General features: G+C 39.9%; 1 protein-coding gene across 1 annotated transcript in view; it reads left to right on the top strand.

Moving 5' to 3' along the window:
* Positions 1–17,505, top strand: part of mettl16 (methyltransferase 16, N6-methyladenosine) — a 37,923-nt gene extending 20,418 nt beyond the window's left edge. Inside the window, exons 7-10 of the mRNA XM_033630725.2 lie at positions 3,473–3,542; positions 7,455–7,544; positions 14,927–15,100; positions 16,632–17,505. Coding sequence (XP_033486616.1) covers positions 3,473–3,542; positions 7,455–7,544; positions 14,927–15,100; positions 16,632–17,303 — 1,006 coding nt within the window. The 3' untranslated portion in view covers positions 17,304–17,505. The remainder of the gene's footprint in view (positions 1–3,472; positions 3,543–7,454; positions 7,545–14,926; positions 15,101–16,631) is intronic.
* The last annotated feature ends 1,787 nt before the right edge of the window (positions 17,506–19,292 follow it).

Raw genomic sequence — 19,292 nt, 5'->3', positions numbered from 1 at the left:
TCTGTGAATATTAGAGCTGTTCAATATTTCATTGTGTCAACTGAGGCTGACATGTTGCTCTCCCACTCCCCTTCACCCCCTCAGGGCATCTCACATCCCTAAACTGATTACAAATCATCGTCCCTTCTCAAGTCAAAACTGTTCTTTAAGATGCGATTTCATCAGTCGTTGGGTGTGATGTTGTGTCTTTTATATATTTAAGAATATGGCTTAGGTTTCAGCTAAAGTTAGAGGTCCTTTAACCTGAAAGAAATAAAAATTTACTGCACTTTTGTGCATTCATATAAATTTAAACTGGTTATCATGCCTTCTGTACTAATGTGTATGTAAATAGCTGTGTTAATAATGAGCTAACGCTGCTTAAAATCCCATTTAGGTCCCTTGATGTATTTGCATCTTCACCACAAAAAACACGGTCCTTTACTTCATATTGCGCTTCAATTCTAGTTATTTTTTTTTATTTTTTTTTGAGAGACACAACTAAAGCTTCAACTGTTATTTTCATCAATGTTCATTCTGTCAATTATTTCCTTGATTTGTAGTTTATTCCATAAAATGTCAGCAAATTGTGAAAAATAGTCAAAATGAAAATCAAAATTTCTCGGTGACGTCTTCAGCTTCTTGTTTTGTCTCAAATCCAAAAATATTCATTATACAATATGGAACTGAGAAAAACATCTTATTCTGAAATTTGAGAAGCTCAAACCAGAGACATTTTTGCTTTGTAAATAATTTTGATTGATTATAGAAATGGTTGGGGAGGCATGGTGGTGTAGTGGTTAGCATTGTAGCCTCACAGCAAGAGGGTTCCTGTTTCAATCCCAGGAAGGGCCCTTCTGTGTTTGCATGCTCTCCTTGTGTCAGCGTGGGTTTTCTCTGGATACTCCAGCTTCCTCCCACAGTCCATGTGTGAGTGTGAATGGTTGTCTGTCTCTATGTGTCAGCCCTGTGATAGTCTGGTGACCTGTCCAGGGTGTACCCTGCCTCTCGCCCAATGTCAGCTGGGATAGGCTCCAGCACCCCATGACCCCAGCAGGATCAGCGGTTACGAAAATGGATGGATGGATAGGAATGGTTGCCAGTTAATTATGGTTAAAAAAAAACAAAAAAACAATCATGCAGAGGACGCTGAAGTACTCTTGTCAGCCCTTTAGTAGAGACTGCAGGCCTCCTTACAGGCAGCCTACGGCACCAAGAAGTGGAGAGAGTGTGTGGCCTGAGAGACCAAACACACACTTGTTGCTGCTTAGAAAACCTTACTGCAGTGGCCATATGTTTGAAGGCAAATCAGATGACTGTATCAACATTTTAATTAAGTCAGAGCTTCTTAAATCAGAATTTTAGCAGCTGGACAGTCAGAGCATAGTTTAGAGAGATATGATCAAAGTAAAAAAAAACTTTCTTGGATCTTTGTGTACCCGTACCCAGTTTGGAAGAAAATCTGTGTGCTTTAAATATCATATTTACAGTGTTTCCTGGGGTTGTTTTGTTTTTTTTTTTTTTTTTTTTTTTTTTTGTACCAAGGCTGTGGTGATTAACTACTATGGAAGCCCATCTCTGCCAGCATGATGAAAAAAAAAAAGATCCTGTAAGTCATTATAATGACATGTCAAAAAAGTTTGAGTTTTGAATCTCACAATGAGATTTCTCAATAAAAAATTACATAGGATCTCAGAATAATGAGAAACAATACAAAGACAATGTTTAAGACACTAAGTCATTATTGCAAGAAAGTTCGTCAGTATTTCGATTTGATTATTTTTATTAGTTTGAGATACTAACTCATTTTGAGATATTAAGTCACTATTTTGAGATAGTCATTATTTAGAGATTGATGATAATAACTCTTTATTTTGAGATACTAATGATGTTATTATTTTACTAAAGCCACTACCTTGAAAAACCGGGGTCATCCCTATGTTCCCAGGATTCTATGTTTCCCGGGTTCTATGTTCCCCACTTAACCCTGCAAAAAAGCTTCTATGTTCCCCGCTTACACAAAAAGGGTTCTATGTTTCCCGCATGGTTGAGCGGGCAACATAGAACCCGGGAAACATAGAACCTTTTTTGTGTAAGCGGGGAACATAGAAGCTTTTTTGCAGGGTTAAGTTGGGAACATAGAACCCGGGAAACGTAGAACCCTGGGAACATAGATATGCTCCCGAAAAACCTAGAGCACTCGGAGAGCGAAGACCTCCGCCAAGCAGCTTGGATTTCCCGCCATTTTATTATTTTATCCACTTCGCTTCAACCGATCACCACCAAAATTTTATCATCTGTTCCTTGTGCCATTATCAACATTTCCTGAAAATTTCATCAAAATCTGTTCAGAACTTTTTGAGTTATTTTGCAGACAAACAAACAGAAGAAAACATAACCTCCTTGGCGGAGATAATAAGTCAATTTTTGAGATACTAATTTATTATTTTGGGATACCAACTTATTATCTTAAGATAATAAGACATTTTGAGATACTATTTTAAAATGCTGACTCACTATTTCAAGATACTAAGTCACTCTTTTATAAAACTAAGTCATTTTTTGAGAGCTGTAGTCATTTAGAGAAACTAAGTGACTATTTTGAGATACTGACTCATTATTTTGAGGTACTAATTTATTTTTTGGGGATACTAACTCATTATCTTAATATGGTGTCATTTTAAGTTGCTAAGTCATTATTTTGACATACTAACTCACTATTTTGAAAAAACAAAGTTGTTTTGCGTGGGTCTTCGTCATTATTTTGACATACTTAATACTCAAGATACTAACTCACTATTTTGAGAAACAAACTCATTATATTGAGATACTAAGTCACCATTTTAAGATATTAAGTCATCATTTTTGAAATACTCATTATTTTGAAGTACTAACTCATTATTTTAAGAGTTTTTTTTTATTATTTTGAGATAAGTCACTATTTTCAGATAAATAAGTCATTATTTTTAAAGATTGTCTAATGACTTACAACATCTTTTTTCTAATCACACTGGCAGCAGTGGGCTTCCATAAAATACAGACCAGATAATTAGCTTCCAATAATGTCAAGTGAAAACTAAACAAACCCTGAGAAGCTTTGTGAACACTGACCAGTCTTCCTTCCACTCCGCCTGCCTGATGTGTTTACCTTTCCTCCATCTTCCCCGACTGGACTCTGCTGCTTATTGATCAAGACCAACCTCTCCTCTTTATCGCACAGCAGAGATTATTGATCAGGCCTCCGTCAAGGGACGACTTCAAAACAGCTTTTCCTCCTCTGTGCACCATACGCACACACACGCACACGCACGCACACGCGCACACACACACACACACACACACACACACGGATGTTTTTCCTGTCTCATGTTTTACTTTCTGTGTTTGAGTTGCTCCCTAAAGCTCACCTCGACTCGTTTGATCTCTGCTTGGTAGCTTGTGCCTGCTAACACAGAGACACACAGCTGGTTAATATGGATTCTTCTTTCTGCAGGTGGTACAGCTGCATGTTGGGGAAGAAGTGTAGTCTGGCACCTTTGAAAGAGGAGCTGAGGAAGCAAGGGGTGAGTACAAACCCAGGCAAACGCACAAATGCATCTGCATCCTCTGCAGTCAATCAGTTACAAAGCAGCCACAGCTTTTGATCTCAGTACGTTCATGCAGCAAGGTGCCCCTTCTGTGCAGGGTTTGATAATGGCTTGTTAAAACAATCTTCGCTTCGCCTCTCAAACCCCAACACCCTTCTGGGACTCTGTATTGACGTTAGGAGCACACGGTCGTCACTGTCAGGGCAGCAAACACACAGAGAAGTCAAACACATCAGCTCTTTCTAACATGCCCACTAAGCAGTGTCACAAACGAGCCATGAAGGAGCTGATGTCTGGTAGCGGTGCATGACTGCATCACACGACACTCTGTAGCTAACATGCATTAACGTCATTAGCCTATCTAATAGCCCAGCACATGACTCCTGACTGCTGCAGGCCGCTGGTCCTGTGCCAGTCACTTCCCTCACATGCTCAAAAAACACAACCAGAAACTCCACCTGCCATCCCTCAAAGCTCCTCCAGAGGTTTTTGGGTGCTGTCGCTGCTCATCAGAGTGAGTGCAGCCTTGGCTAACGTCCAGAGACGAGACTGTTGCCTCTTTTTAAAGTGTGTGTAAACAGAAACCTGGCCTAGTTAATATGCTAATGCTTTTATCACCCATTACTCCATCTCCTCTCCGGTGTCTCCTCATCTCTCTTTGTGTTTTTTAATTTAGCAAATGTGAACGTCCCAGCTACAGAGTTGGCTGACCTCTGACCTTCAACTTAGTGACCCTCCTCGTCGTATTTACAGAGGCAGTCCTAAGAGACACTTAAAGTGCTCTGTTAGCACGAGGCTTTTCACACCACATGTGAGTCTTCCTCACATCATGGATCTTTATTTTCTCTCCCACTATCAGAGATGTGGAGCTCACTGAGGCCAAAACTCAACGGCAGGAGACACGTCTCAGTTTACATCAGATTGTAATTCCCTCACCTTCACCAAACCCGCAGACTGAGCAGTTTACGCTGCATCACACTATCAAAGGGTGTCACATGTCAAGGAGTCAGTGCGGACTTTCTAGAATGATTTGGTTATGTAAAGCTGTTAAATTTTATCACATAATGTTCAAACAATGATGTCAGACTGGTTCAGTGGCTCCAGCTGCCTGAAGTTTTATTTATGGACAAAGGTTTTATGTTGTTTTGATCTATCATTTTATTCCATTAGTATTGAATTCATATATTTTTCAGTCAGCATCGATTGATAAGGATGGGAGCACTGTCATTTCCATGGATAGGGAAGCAACCATATTTTCTTCCCACGGGTGTAAAGTTACAGTTATTTTTTTCCTGGTCATGTTACACAGGACTGTGATGGTGTGGATGTTTTTTTACTCGGGTGAAAAAGCAACGTATCGCCGTGGTTTGGTTAAAAACAAAATGATAATAACTGAGGTGATGACAATGTTCTTGTCACAACACCAACATTATGATTTCAATATGATACCTGCCTAAATATCTTGATACCAATACTGAAAGAATACCACTTCAAAAACCTAAAACATTAGGAAATAATTTGACTAAATGGCCTGTACACCGCTAATAATCCAGGAAGGGTCAGACTTACAGTTAATATAATTTATATTTATTATTCACACTCAATACAAGTGCAGTTTATGTGCTGTTTAGTGTTTTTTGTTTATTTGCATTTTTATACATGTAGGTTTGCTGTTGACAATGAATTAGTACATTTATAACAATAATTAGATGATTGTAAATAATTAGATCAAAGTCATTGTGTTATTAAAGCTTTTACATATTACGCAACAATCTGATGTCCCCTAGATGTCGATGAAGATTCTCAGTCACCCAGGTCCTGGTAATCGTAAGTGTTATATCGTAGGCTTGCTTGAGTTTCTTGAAGACATTTCTCCTCTCATCCAAGAAGCTTATTCAGTTCAAACAGACTGGTGCAGAGTCACAGGCTTCAAACTCTGTGTGAGTGTGAACCCTCACAGAGTCGTTGACCCACCCGGCCATCTTGTGTGTCAAGCCTGCCTGTGACTCTGCACCAGTCAGTTAGAAGTGAAGAAGTCCAGTTGCCTACGATATAGCACTTATGATGATGTCCCTGTACTTGAGTTTATGTGATTTCTTTGATTTTGATGTTACATCTACAACCAGACATAATAATAATAATAATAATAATAATGATAAACCTTATTTATATAGCACTTTTCAAAACACAGTTACAAAGTGCTGCACAATAAAACACAAGAAGAATAAAACAAATAGCATGTCATAAAATATCAGCAAGTAAAAGATAAAATACAGAAGGCCAAAGCTAAAATCAAGATAATAAATGGACATTAAAATGAATAAGATTGCAATAAAATAGATAGCTCAGATAAAGTCAGGATATGCTTTCCGACAGAAGAATGTTTTTAGGAGAGACCTAAACGAAGCCAGTGACTCATTACTATTACTACTCCAGGTCAGAGTGCATTTTCTCATGATAGAAAAGATTATTGACAAAAATGTACATCATGATTACCATATCAGTATTGATTGGGTACAAATTGATTATTTATAACTGGTGTTGTTGAGCTGCATAATTGGTAACCCCTGATTTTTGGCAGCATGCAAATTATGGTGAGTCAACGTTACCAGTGGGAATGTTTAGAGATGTTTGCCACTTTAAGTTAGCTAAAATAATAATACTAATAATAATAATAATAATAATAATAATAAACTTTATTTATAGAGCACCTTTCATGCACGAATGCAGCCCAAAGTGCTTGAACAAAGCAATAAAAAGATCAAGACAAACAGTAATCATTGCACTTAACTGCCTTGTCAAACTCTGATGGTGACAAAAGTTCTTGTTTGACTTGTATATCCGAGGGCATAGACACCGTTTGTTACCTGTCACATTCACTAACCTGTCAGCTTGTCTCTTGGTGAGACACTTCGCTAAGTTGGATGTGTCAGCTCCTTTGTTCTGTGAAGTAGGGTTGCAATATTATACCGTGAAATGAAAATTGACAGTTATCAAACCGTGTACATTTGCTCATGTATGATATTTGAAAAAAACAAAATGCAACTGGATGGAAAATCTCCACATTATTGTAGTTATTGTGCCAAAGGGGGGCTTTTACACAAACTTCCATTAAAAAAAAAAAAAAAAAAGATTTCAAGTTTCAATTGTAATAATAAAACATTTATTCAACGAAAAATAACCCATCTCTTTTCTGTCCTTGCAGGGTTATTTTGTCTTATAGTAAAAATAATCTTGTAATACCGGGTTATGGTGATACCATAAAACCGCAGTATTTTCTGAGACGGTTATCGTACTGTGAAAATCTCATACCGTTGGGTAACTATTAGCGTTCGTGTTGCGGCGGACCACTGTCACACATTGATGCAACTCGTAGGAAATACAGCTTATTAAAACGCTGTCATTCTTAAAGTACCAACACTAATAAAATGGGGCATTGTACAATTTTAACGACATGATATTAGAAATATTTTAGTGTCAGTATACAACACTAAATGAGAGTTACAAGCTCAATACGGCAGTCATGTGGTTCTCGTCTAGCCCTAGTTACAAAGAAGAAAACCATATTTACCTTTTTTTTTTTTTTTTCAAAAAATCTTTTCCAATGTATTTGCAAGTTTTTATAATATGTGTAATCCTATAATTTGGAGTGCTGTCACACAGCCAAAAATAACAGAACATCTACATACTAAAATATAATTAGAGTATCACATTATTAAGCAAAGCTCATCAGTTTATCTGCAATAATGTCCATTGTATTCAGTGTATGGCTCATGTCATCACTAGTCTGGTGACTTTAGTATGGTAGATTTTAAAGTAAGCTGTGCCTTGTGAAGTCTGCGGCGTGCAGCGATCGAGGCAGTGCTGATCTTTTTATTTTGTTCTCAGGTACCCAAAGTGACGCACACAGAGTTCTGCCAGGGACGGACGATGAGGTGGGCGCTGGCCTGGAGTTTCTACGATGATGTGACTGTTCCGGTAAGTCTGAGGAAAAATTCTGCCCTTTTGTTCACTTTAGAAACTCCAGTCCTGTTGCACATTTTAGGCTCAGCAGATTGTTTTGGGGCCGTTATTGCTGGGTAATTAAATTCAGCACCGATATGCATCAATGATACCAAGACATAGCCTTAACATTTGGTACCATAAGTCAATACATAGGTAAGTAATCTAAATGGTTTTGGTCATTCTGATGCTTGAACCGGGTATTTCCAAAAACCTAAATGCTCCCTCCTCAATAATGCACCACCTCCATCCTCCCGCCCCTCTCTACACTGCATCCTTTCTCCCTCCAGCTCCGTTCCATTAGAAGCACTTACTCCTTCCTCCTCTGGGGAGATGTTTGTGTGATTTTTAACATGCTGTATCCAGGCAACAGTTGCCAGGGCAGGACTGTGTGCACACACACACCAAACCATTGTCTTGTCTGGACAGTGAGAGCGTTGGAAATAAATAGAAAGCAGTGACAGTGAAGTCGCCACAACAGCTAGATAACTGATAATAGTGTTTGAGTGACAGCAGATCGAGGTGGTCAGCAGGTGCAGAGGCTGTGTGACGACGACTGTTTGTGTTTTGTTGGTCTCTTCTCTGTTTTGGCCTTTTCAGCATAAAAGCAGTTGAGCAGAATGATTGGCCTACATTTCTCCCGCCACCCTCCTCCTCCTCCTTCTCCACTTTGACGCACATCCACCATCATTTACACTCAAGAGCTTCTCGCCATCATTGCTACACAGACCCCCCCCCACCACGTGTGTGTGCTTACATGACAGTAGTTTCTGCATGTGTAATCCCTTACATGGTTGACTACCTAATTCTGCTTGCATGCGTGTGTTCCTATGGATGTCTGGTATATATGTATGTTGATGGGGGTGCTCATTAAAGTTACATATAGACTATAACATATGTGACATGCATGCAGTGGTGACCTACTTACCCCTTTATTACCAGGTCAGCCTGCAAGCTACTATTACTACAATTATATTCACCTTGTTTTCTTCCCTGTTGTCAGGTTTGGTCAAACTTTATTTAACCACACAGGTGACAAGACATCTTCTACAGGTGACCGTTAAACTAAAACTGATGTACCAATCTAAATCTTTTGTAGCTTTAGAGTGAGCTGTGTGAAGTCTGAAAGATTGGGTGCTTTTTATTACCCTAACTTATGCTTCCTTGGGTCCACTCTTCTCCCGTGGCTCCCAAAATCATTCCCCCTCTGCCATCATGGAGGATATTCCAGTCCTTTTAATGCACCTTGAGGAGATGAGGAGAGAAGAAGATTTTGGAAGAGCTTAGAGCGAGGAAACACTCTTCCTCGCATCTCTTTCACATCCTTGCTGAAAGGAGTTAAAGGCTCCGATATTCCAAACAGACGTCAAAGAACTAGCAGTGATGGAGGCTGACTGTTGCCTCACAGAGCCTGTGTTTGGAAAAGTTGCAGCTTAAAACATTGCAAAGACTACAGTCAATGGCCAACTAGCATGTATGGTCTGCGCCTGCGTGAAAGGAAGTAAGTCTCTAAACCAGCAGCATACTAATTAGCCAGTTAGCACAATAACACCACAACCCATTGGTGAAAGAACAAAGGATATCAACCGTCAGCTTGCGAACAATAACACAAACTTTTATGAACCACTTTTGCTAAAGAGCTCCGTGACTAAGAAGTAGTAATATGACAAGTTTGTTTCAATATTGCGAACTCTTGACTTTGGTCTTTTGTTTACTTTCCTCACTTCTGTTTTTCTTCCCATGCACTGAGTTGGAGTGATTTCATTCATCACCAGCTCTGACGTGATTCAGCATGCTAAATCGGCTGAAAAAAAAAGTTGACAAGGGCCAACTAGTGCCAGCAGTGACACACCATAAGAACTAGAGCGTCAGGTACTGACAGACGGCAGACTGTCAGCTTGGTGTGTCAGGGCCGTAAGATGCGAGGGGAGAGAGGAGACACTTTAGCATAATGAAAAGCACTGCTGTTTTGTAAATCACATCCATAGACTGTATAACGATAGACGACATGACAGCTACCTAAAAGTGAAGTCAAATCATCTTGATCGCCCCCTGGTGGCTGGCTGCAGTATAGGTTATAAACCCCACCCCTCCTTGTTAGTGGATGGGACATGTCAAATGAATTTAGATTAAATAGGTTGTTCTTTTTATGCTGCTGTATGTATATATATTTATTTATTTAACAGGGACAGTGCACAGCTACTTAGCTGCACCACAGTTAGCTATAAGCTAATATTCATCTGTTGTCCCTGGGCAGGAATTCGGGACCGTGTCTTCTTGTGTTTGAAATACATAGGCCAGATGTTCAAGTGTTTTTTTTTTTTTCTGATAAGTTTTAGTTAGTTATTTGATACTAAAAAAGGGTGTTTAATGTCATGATTGACAGCTGTGTGTGCCAATTGGTGTGCTAGCAGTCAGTGGTGTTGCTTGCTGCTCTGACTCGAAATGACATCACCATGACAGGGGCCGTATCTGGGATATTTTGGCTTTATTTGTTTATAGTGGGGGGAAGTGGAGACACGCTGTGCACGTGGTAGTTACGATCTATGGTCACGACTGTCGACTACAAGTTTGAAAAGGAATGGTGGTTTGTCATGAAGTAAACTTAACAGACCTCTGTAGCCCGCTCAAGGCTACATTAGCTACTACTGGCACACAAATCACTGTCCGAACTGCACAGTAGTCGAGTTGCATTGTGGGTTATATAGGCATCATGTTTCAATGGGGAAGAAGAGTTGGGGGGGGGGGCAAAAAGGACGATATCTCTGGTTCTGCCGCATCGATTTTGTTTCTTTTTTTTTAAAGCCTGATTTATTTTTTATTTATTTATTTATTTATTGTTAGATTTTTTTTTCGGGCTTTTGCCTTTAATGAATAGGACAGAGTGAAATGGGGTGAGAGACAAAGTGGGGGGGGGGGACCTGCAGCAAATGGTTGCAAGCTGGAGTCGAACCTGCAACCGCTGCAGCGAGGCATCACCTCTGTACATGGGGTGCCGGCACTATCCACTACGCTACCGACGCCCCTAAAGCCTGATTTATGGTCCTGCGTTAAATCAAGATTCTCTCTCTCTCGGTCGCCATTGTTCACTGTGACTGGAAAAGCCGGAAGCTAAACAAAGAATCAACTAGAGACGACGATAACCATTCAGGAAAGTAACGCAGCCCCCTGCTGCTCTGGCGGTGAATTGCACCGCGACAAAATGGAGTGACGGAGAAGTTCGAAGGGTTCACGACGGCGTCACGGCAACGACGTAGGTACGTTGTAGGTATGCCGCAGGACCATGAATCAGGCTTAACTGTTGATTTTGATCTGACGATGTTATACAAGTTTATTGCTAAATCAGCTGAGTAAATCTGTAAAATCAGTATTTGGTCATAGCTTTTATCTTGGTATCTGTCTCTTTCTTGCACACCCTCTCCAGTATATTGTCCTATAGAGGCTTTAGTTTAGTACAGCCCTAGAAAACATGAGTATGGTTTGACCACAGAGCAACACAGCTGTTGACTACAAGCCTTTTGTTCTTGGGTGTTTATGAAGTAATTCAATATTTAATTCTCCTTTTTAAAGGTGGGATATTATAAAGACGTTCTCATTACCAAGAGGGAAAGATGCAGAGGGCGGATAAAATTAATTTTAACTGAAGGAAACAAGATGCAGATAAATAAATCCAGCAAAAACAGACACAGGAACGGAGACTGTGGATGGTGAGATTAGAGCACATGTAGACAGAATAGACGGAGGCAGCCAGGTTTTATCTGAGCCCTAGGGCGTGTTGTTGCTCGCACAGGCCTCTGGCAGGAGGAGGTCCAAGAAGTCCAGAGTTCAGGAGTCCATGCAGGGGGTGCTCGGACTTGACAAGAAGGAAATGGGGGCTGGGAGAAGAGGGGTGATGTTTGCCTGAAGGTGATATCTGCAGCATGGTGTTTTTCCGTGTGTGTGCGTGCATGTGTGTGTGCACTCACCATTAAGATTGGTGATTGAATGACATTATATCTGGAAAGAGCAGCTCTTATTGGACTTGGAGGCTTTTACTGTTCCTAGTTTTTAAAATTAGGCCAGGCTTTCATTGTGAGGTTGTCATTTACCCATAGTGTGTGTGTGTGTGTGTGTGTGTGTGTGTGAGACTTGGAGAGCATGCAGTGAGGTGAGAGCGTGTAAGTGGGATTAATAATGGAGTGAAAGAGCAGCAGAGTCAGAAGAGGATGTGATTCAGTGGAGAGTTTCCATGCTCTTTGTCTGTGAGTCTTTGCATCGGTGCATATTGACTTAATGTGTGTGTGTTTATATACTAATGTATTAGTGCATGAATCTGTGTCAAGGATGCTGCGTACAAACAGACAGGTTTGGAGTGATGGATTTTATTGATTTCTTTCCTTGTACAATGAGCTGCAGGGCCTGCAGAGCGTGGAGTAAAAAAGGGGCAAGAGACGTCTGTGAGAAACAATAAGAAATAAAAGAAGCTCTAACAAGCAGCCAGACGAGGCAGCGTTCATCATCAACCCATTAATTAAATATGTCTGGCCCTTATGAACATGCATCCACAAGGACCATCATTTTAACTAAAAATCAATGCATGATCAAGACTGAAAAACCTCTGATTGGGAGTGAAAATGAAGGACATGCAAGAATGTGAATTTATTTATTAATTTCAGACTCTTGTTATTTTTCAGAGCCAAAACGTAAATATATATCATACTATAAATTTACACAAGGGGGTGCAAACTCTTCTGATGCTTTAAAATGAAGTAGTGATCAAAAGTTGACTCTGAGATCAGTGCAGCAGTGTGAAGGTCACAGTCTGCTCCTTCCCTCAGCTGTTTGTAGGTCAGTCGGCCATGCTGTCTGCTCCGTCACACTACAGTGTGGCTGCAGACCCCCGCTGTCTCCCCTCTTCCAGTCAGCCTGCAGTAGCTCGCCAGTGCAGCGTTGACTTATTGGCTGCCGTGGAAGTGTAGGGGACGATCGCTGCAGTGCGTCTGTTGTATTGGGACTCGGCTGGGCAATAACCTCCACCGCCATCGCAGCGTGACATTAGAGGGGATTAGAAATAAGGAGTGGTGGTTAATTCACGGCAGGTTCAGGAGGAGCTCACGTGGTTTGAGCGCCCTCCTGTGGCGTATAAGGAACACCCATCTTCTGTTTGACCACAGATTCTTATCACAGCTTTAAACACAGCAGGATTTTCATAATAAACAATGTAGATAGATAGATATGTCCCTCCATATCATCACTTATGAAGCGTGTGGTGGTGGAATTTTCTGCAGACTCTGCCCTCTGCCTGTCATTTCTTCTCCTTTTTGTTACGTGATTGGGACAGTAATAGGCATGAATCCCCAGATGATGTCAGGGCTTGATGAAAAGTAGTGAACAGGTGCCAGACAGGAGACACAGCACCAAAAAAATACAAATATAGTGAGGAGACACGCCAAACGAGTGAATCTGGAGTTGGCTTTTAATTCCAATTTTGCTGGAACAGCACATAACAAGTTATGGTTGATATCCTGAGCAACAAACAGTTATTTCATTACAAAAGTTAAGATGGAAAATAGTTGGAAAAAAGTTTTAGCACACAGTTTATTGCAGAGCAAGAAGTGATAGCAACATCGAGATAAATCAAATCAAGTTAATTTAAATAGCCCATCTAAAAACAATCGCAGTTGACCAGAGTGTTGTACAAAATAAAAGAATGACACACAAATATATAACAATAGAAAATGTATGTGTCTGTCTTAAATCAATCAGGCCATTGAAAACATGTACGTTTTAGGGTTTGTCTTAAAGTGTCAGTCGAGGGGGAGCATTTGATTGTGGAAGAGAGTGGAAGGTTATTCCAAAGCTTTGGAGCAGCTACCACAAAGGCACATTCTCCCGCACCCATCAGCCTTGTTCACGGGACAGTTGACAAGAAGAAGACATTGTTTGGAGGATCTAAGAGGTCAGGAGTTGGAGTAGGGGCAGAGAAGTAAATAAATCAGAAAACTACAAGCGTTGTAGATACTGACCACATCAACAAAAGTATATAATCAATAATCATTGATTTAAACTAGTTTGTGATTGAGATCTTAGTGTTTGGGGGTGTTATTAGGCTGTAGAAAAACAAAAGTGAGAAAAGTCGCACACATTGCGGTCAAGGTTAGCAACTGCATGACATCACTGGTCCTCTGATTGGATAACTGAGAAAAGAAACATTATACCTAATGTCTAAAGTATGTGTGCTATTTTACCTCTGTGTGTGCACTTCTTTGCCTATCTGTTATGTCCGTGTACTCAAAACCCTTTATTAGCCCTTGTGGAAATGGGAGATAAAGCCTGAGGGACTGTGTTGAGGTGAAAAATCACAAGCACTGAAAAAAGGATATGAGACTGTTTTTTAAAAGAAGAGACCAAAGTCATAAATGTCACACAGTTTTAAAGTCCATATATTTTTCCTGTGGTCTGTGAAGCTAAAACCAAAGCAAAATATGTTTCCCTGACTGAGTATGACTCGATGATTGAGTCTTACATGCGGCTCTGGACCTGGACCACACTGCAGTATGTGTGAATTTGTTGCAAGATTTTCCTTTAGGTGCAGCTGATTGTGTATTTTCAAACACAAAAAAGTGTTTTTAAATATACCATTAAAGTGATACAGCTTGTTGTGTGTCACCCTTACTTGCCCTCTGTTGGCAGCCTGATTTTGGACGTAGTTATTTTTGGACTGCCACTATCACTTACCTTATGTCTAGCCTCTGATGTTGCATGTCTGTAAATGTAAATGACAAACACAGACTGTTGTCTCAAATTTCTCAAGCAGTCAAGTCACTGTGCCCCAATATATAACTTAAAAATATACAAGAACAGCATTATTAACAGAACAGATAAAAGATAAGAATGTAGTGAAATTAGTTCACAATGTGCAGCTAAAATATATTTAAAGTTTTAGATGAATGATGTTGGAAAATAAAGCATGAGCATAGAGTGTGGTAAGAACAACATGAAAATAGCTGTAAATATTTTTGAGTTAAGGGGGCAGGACTCGAGTCATATCTAATCTGCTGAGATACTGTTCTCTTTGGCTGGAGCAAAACATGTATTGTCATTTGTAACTTTTACTATCTGATTTATCTAGAGTGAATATTTTCCTGCATATTTCAGATTGTTCTTAACCTTGCAAAATAATGTTGTTGACTGTGAACCACAGGTATCTTCGACTTGGCCCACACATCCCTCTGCCACTCTGTTTCTCTGTTAGACTCGACCTTTGAGACTCTTTTAATTTGTGTCCATTGTATTTTGTTTAACATGTCCAGAGACTCTGTCACAGTCTGTTTATTCATTTCCTCCTGATCTCTCTCTCTCTCTCTCTCGTATCTCAGTCTCCTCCCAGTAAGAAGCGTAAACTTGAGAAGTCGCGGAAGCCCCTGTCGTTCACGCTGCCAGAGGCGGGATTGAAAGAGCTGCAAGCCAAAGCCTCGGCTTTAGGCGGTACCGCCCGCGGCCCTGTGGACAGCATCGCTGCTCTGCTGGAGAAAACACTCACTGACCTGCGGGTAAGCTTTAGCGCTGCACTACCACAGTTAGAAGGAGGACAATTTATCACAAGGTTAAGTGTCAGCCTTGTCTAAAGTTGTCGACATTACATTGGGGGACAATGGTTGTTTTCTTTGCCCACAATAGTCTTTTTTACATTAAGCACTAACATGTGTCATGGGTAAACCATTTACATGGAGACAGCTCTGATTAGAGATGTAATTGCATCTTAATTGCAACGAGGATGCAAAGGGGAATACTTGACATCATGATGTTATTGTAGTACAGCGAAACTTTGAACCACAGCCTCAAAAGAAGACACTATCTATTTGCAGGTCTCTAGTATAGAGCAGTGGTTCTTAAATGGTGTGCTGTGATGCAAATCCAGGTGTGCCGTGGAAAGATTTTTATTGCAATATTCATCTGGGCCTGTACAAAAAGTTATGAATGAATTTTTAATTGACTGTATCAGTATGTTGGGCCCACCCATTCCCTAATAAGGAGGCAAACTCTACCTAATAAATGTATTTTAATTGAATTTAATGTTCACAGGGAACCATTTACTGCCATTCAGGAAAGGGAATTATAAGTGTGTAACACATCACATTATATTACTTTATCTTACATTATTTCCTGTTTAAATGGGTGTGTTATTGGTGCTTTGATGTCATTTTAAAAAGTTTACAATGAATTCTTGAATCATTTTGTTACGTATTTCACAAGTAATAGTTGGTTGTCAATTGTTATTTGATATTAGTAAATAAAAATAAACATTTATGTCGTTATAAGAGTGATAACGCACCTTATAGCGGCTTTTGTGCACAGATATAAATACAGGTGTGAGAATCTTGCCCTTTGGTGTGGCTTGGGCACAAAAAGTTTGAGAACTAATGGTATAGAGTGCTGCAGGGATGAATTTCAACCCAGAAATTAGTCTTGCCCTAGTTGTCTTGACAAAAAGGATTCAGATTTTTATAGAAAATCAGCTCTGTGGCAAACAAAAGTTTATGATACAAGTTTTATTCAGGAACATAATCTTCACTAATGAACAGTACTTTTATGATTTTTGTGGCCACGAGTAAAAAGCTATGGTTAGGCTATAAACAAAATACACCACAATGGCATGACTTCATCGTCACCACCACTAAGCTTCCATCTTGTAATCCTGACGTTTAATATTCCAGACAACCTCTGGAGTCTCATTTAGCCACTTTTTAGCAAACACCTTTTTATAGACGCATAAATGCTTCCAAATTCAAGAGTATGGTTTTACTGATGTATTTTGTCTTGGAACAAAACAAAGACCCACAGACTTTATTTCAGACTTTTAACCAAAAACCCACTGACTTCAAGACGAGGGAACCAGAAGGGCTAAAATGCTAACTCATCTCTGGGTTTCAGATCTCATTCCTGCACCACTCTGTTAGAGTGTATATGTCACAGCTTTTTTCCATCCCGAGCATGTAGCCATTATTTTGTGCAGCAGTCAGTTAATGTTCACACACAGTTAATGTCATCATTGGTCTGATTATCTTCTGTGTGGCTCTGCAGGTGCTTCACAAACGCGTCCCATGTCGAAAGCAGGAGCAGAGCCTCTTTCTAACAGCTGTGGAGAACACCTGGATCCATGGACGACAGAAGCGACGTGAGGGATTGCGTCAGCTGCGGGAGCTCCCCAGGGCACCTCAATGTGCTGCAACCAGCTCTCAACCTACTGTGGCCACAGCTGCTCCTGCCACAACCCCGGCATCTCAAAGCCAGTCTGCCTCCACAAAAAACAGCAGCACCCAGGGTGATAGCACTGAAAACAAAAGTACATCTGCACAGGAGGTAGCTGGACAGCAGCAGTCTGCTGAGCAGACTGAAAATGGCGCCTCTTCAAATGAGACGAGCAAAGATGTACCGCCAACTTCAGAACAGAAGGAGGTCTTAGAGAATGTGTCAGGTGAAGATGTGGACATGGAGTCCTCCACCTGCACAGACGCAGTGCAGGAAAAAGGCCCACGGGAAGAGCCTGCTGCAGCAGGTGAGCCGCCCTCTAAGCAACCCCTGAGCCCCGCTGCAGTCGAACACTTCCTGTTCAAGTGTCTGCTGAATGTGATGATGGAAGACAGCGAAGTAGTGATTGAGATGCACTGGGTGGAGGGTCAGAGTAAAGACCTGATGAACCAACTGTGTACGTACCTGAAGAACACCCTTCTAAGGTTGGTTGCTAAGCCCTAAATGATCAGATGTTATTTTTACAGATGATAATTGACGTTACTGTGACTTCTAGAGGTTTGTTCCAGGAGATAATCAGTAGTTCACATCATCTGATTTTTTTGTTCTCAGTCAGAATACCTTGTAAGGTGGTACATACTGTATATTGGCATTTTGTCAAAAAAAAAAAACATTTGCAATAAATGTTAATTTTTATAAAATCTTTTCCTCTTCATGCTGCATTTTTTATACACAGTCGAGCATTTTTGGTCTGTTGTGTTTTTTAACAATGCAGTACATCTAAATGGCCACAAGAGGACACTATGTGTTTCTTCTATCAGGGACTGTCTTCCTGTCATGTTTTGTATTTAGATGAAACCCTTTATTTGTTTTATTAGTCATTGTCTTCTTGAATGGCTTTAGAATTTGATCCCAATGTTTCCTGAAATTTACGCACAGCCTGATTAATTCATGATGTTCCTGGAGCCCCTCAGTCCTTCCTGTTCCTGGAGAACCTTTAGTATTGTGGTCCGTTATTATCACTCTGTGGAAGGCGACATACTTCCTGACCTGAGCCGAGTGAATAACAGGAAAAGACCTCTGAATATCCAGGGCCATGTGTATGTGTGTGCACGTTCCTTGTGTGCTGCAAGCAAAAACCCAGTTCCTTCTCATACTACATATCCCTCAGTTATACCAGGTTTCCATCAGCCTTTGCATGTGTTAAGTCAGTAGTCTGGATTTTTCTGGGTGATTTTGGGATGATGTAATAAGAGTAATTACATGAAAAGTGAATATATAATTGATTTGTCTTTTAAAGCCATTAATCGAAGAAGGATTTGCTGGCTCCAGCCCCTCAAATGTGAGAATTTGCTGTTTTCAAATTGTTTCACAGCATTGTCACTTTAATATCTTTAGGTTTTGGACTGCTAGCCGGACAAAAAAATACTTAAAGATGTCAACATGGGCTCTAAATTGTGTCAGTTTTCTAACATTTTATAGAACAAATGATGAATCCATTAACTGCAAAATGAATTAAAGATACAGTATATCATAGGTTAGTTACAGTAATGTCTGCTTTTCTATATTTGTGAGCCACCACCAAATAAAAATCAGATTGGTTTATAACATCATATTTTATAACAGCTAAATAAAGTTGCAGTTACAGCTTGATATGTTGTTGTATGTGCAGTGGTGGAGGAAGTAATTAGATCTTTTATTTATTTATTGTAGAAATAATCTAACCATTAAAAAATCCTCCATTCAAAATGTTCAGAGTTCAAAAGTAATGACATTAAAATAGAATGAAAACACCAAAAGTAAAAGTACTGAAGAATGGCCCATTTTAAAACGATGTTTAATATATAATTGGATCATAATAACTGATGCATTTGTGTATTTATGACTTTCATGCTGCCAAAGATCAGTCAGCCAACAAATAAATTGTGATGCACTCTTGCGTCATAATTGTTGATTATATTTTGTATTAATCTGAACAAATTTATATTTCTGTTGTCTGCTACTTAATACTACATTTCAGAGGGAAATATTGTGAAGTACAAGTACCTCAAAATTGCACTCAGGTTAGTACAATACCTGAGTATATATAGGCTACTTGGGTACTTTCCACCACTGCTTATGTGCTTCTAATTTCGGTTGTTTATTCCATGTGTACACATTTTGCTGAATGAGCACCTATCAAATGTTAAATTGGCCATAACTCAAATTGCTGTATTTTCATTATTTTATGTTTATTTATTTAATTGGCTAGCTTTTGTTTTCAAGACTACATTAGAGTTATCTACATTATTCCTGTGATGCCTTCTGTGATGCTTGGACGCGGGAGAGATACATCACCATAATCCTTGTATCCATGTGTGCAGACGCCATACCTTGTTGTTCTTCCTGCTGATTGGCCGTTGAACGAGAGGTCAGTGAGATGTGTTTACTGCAGTCATGGTTACTTGTAAATTACGGACACGGTTATGAACGTCTCACCTTTTGTTTTTTTGT

This window comes from Epinephelus lanceolatus, chromosome 4 (genome assembly GCF_041903045.1).
Source record: "Epinephelus lanceolatus isolate andai-2023 chromosome 4, ASM4190304v1, whole genome shotgun sequence".
Taxonomy (NCBI): Eukaryota; Metazoa; Chordata; class Actinopteri; order Perciformes; family Serranidae; genus Epinephelus; species Epinephelus lanceolatus.
Note: the sequence above shows the minus strand (reverse complement) of the source record. Positions and strands in the feature narration are given on the sequence as shown.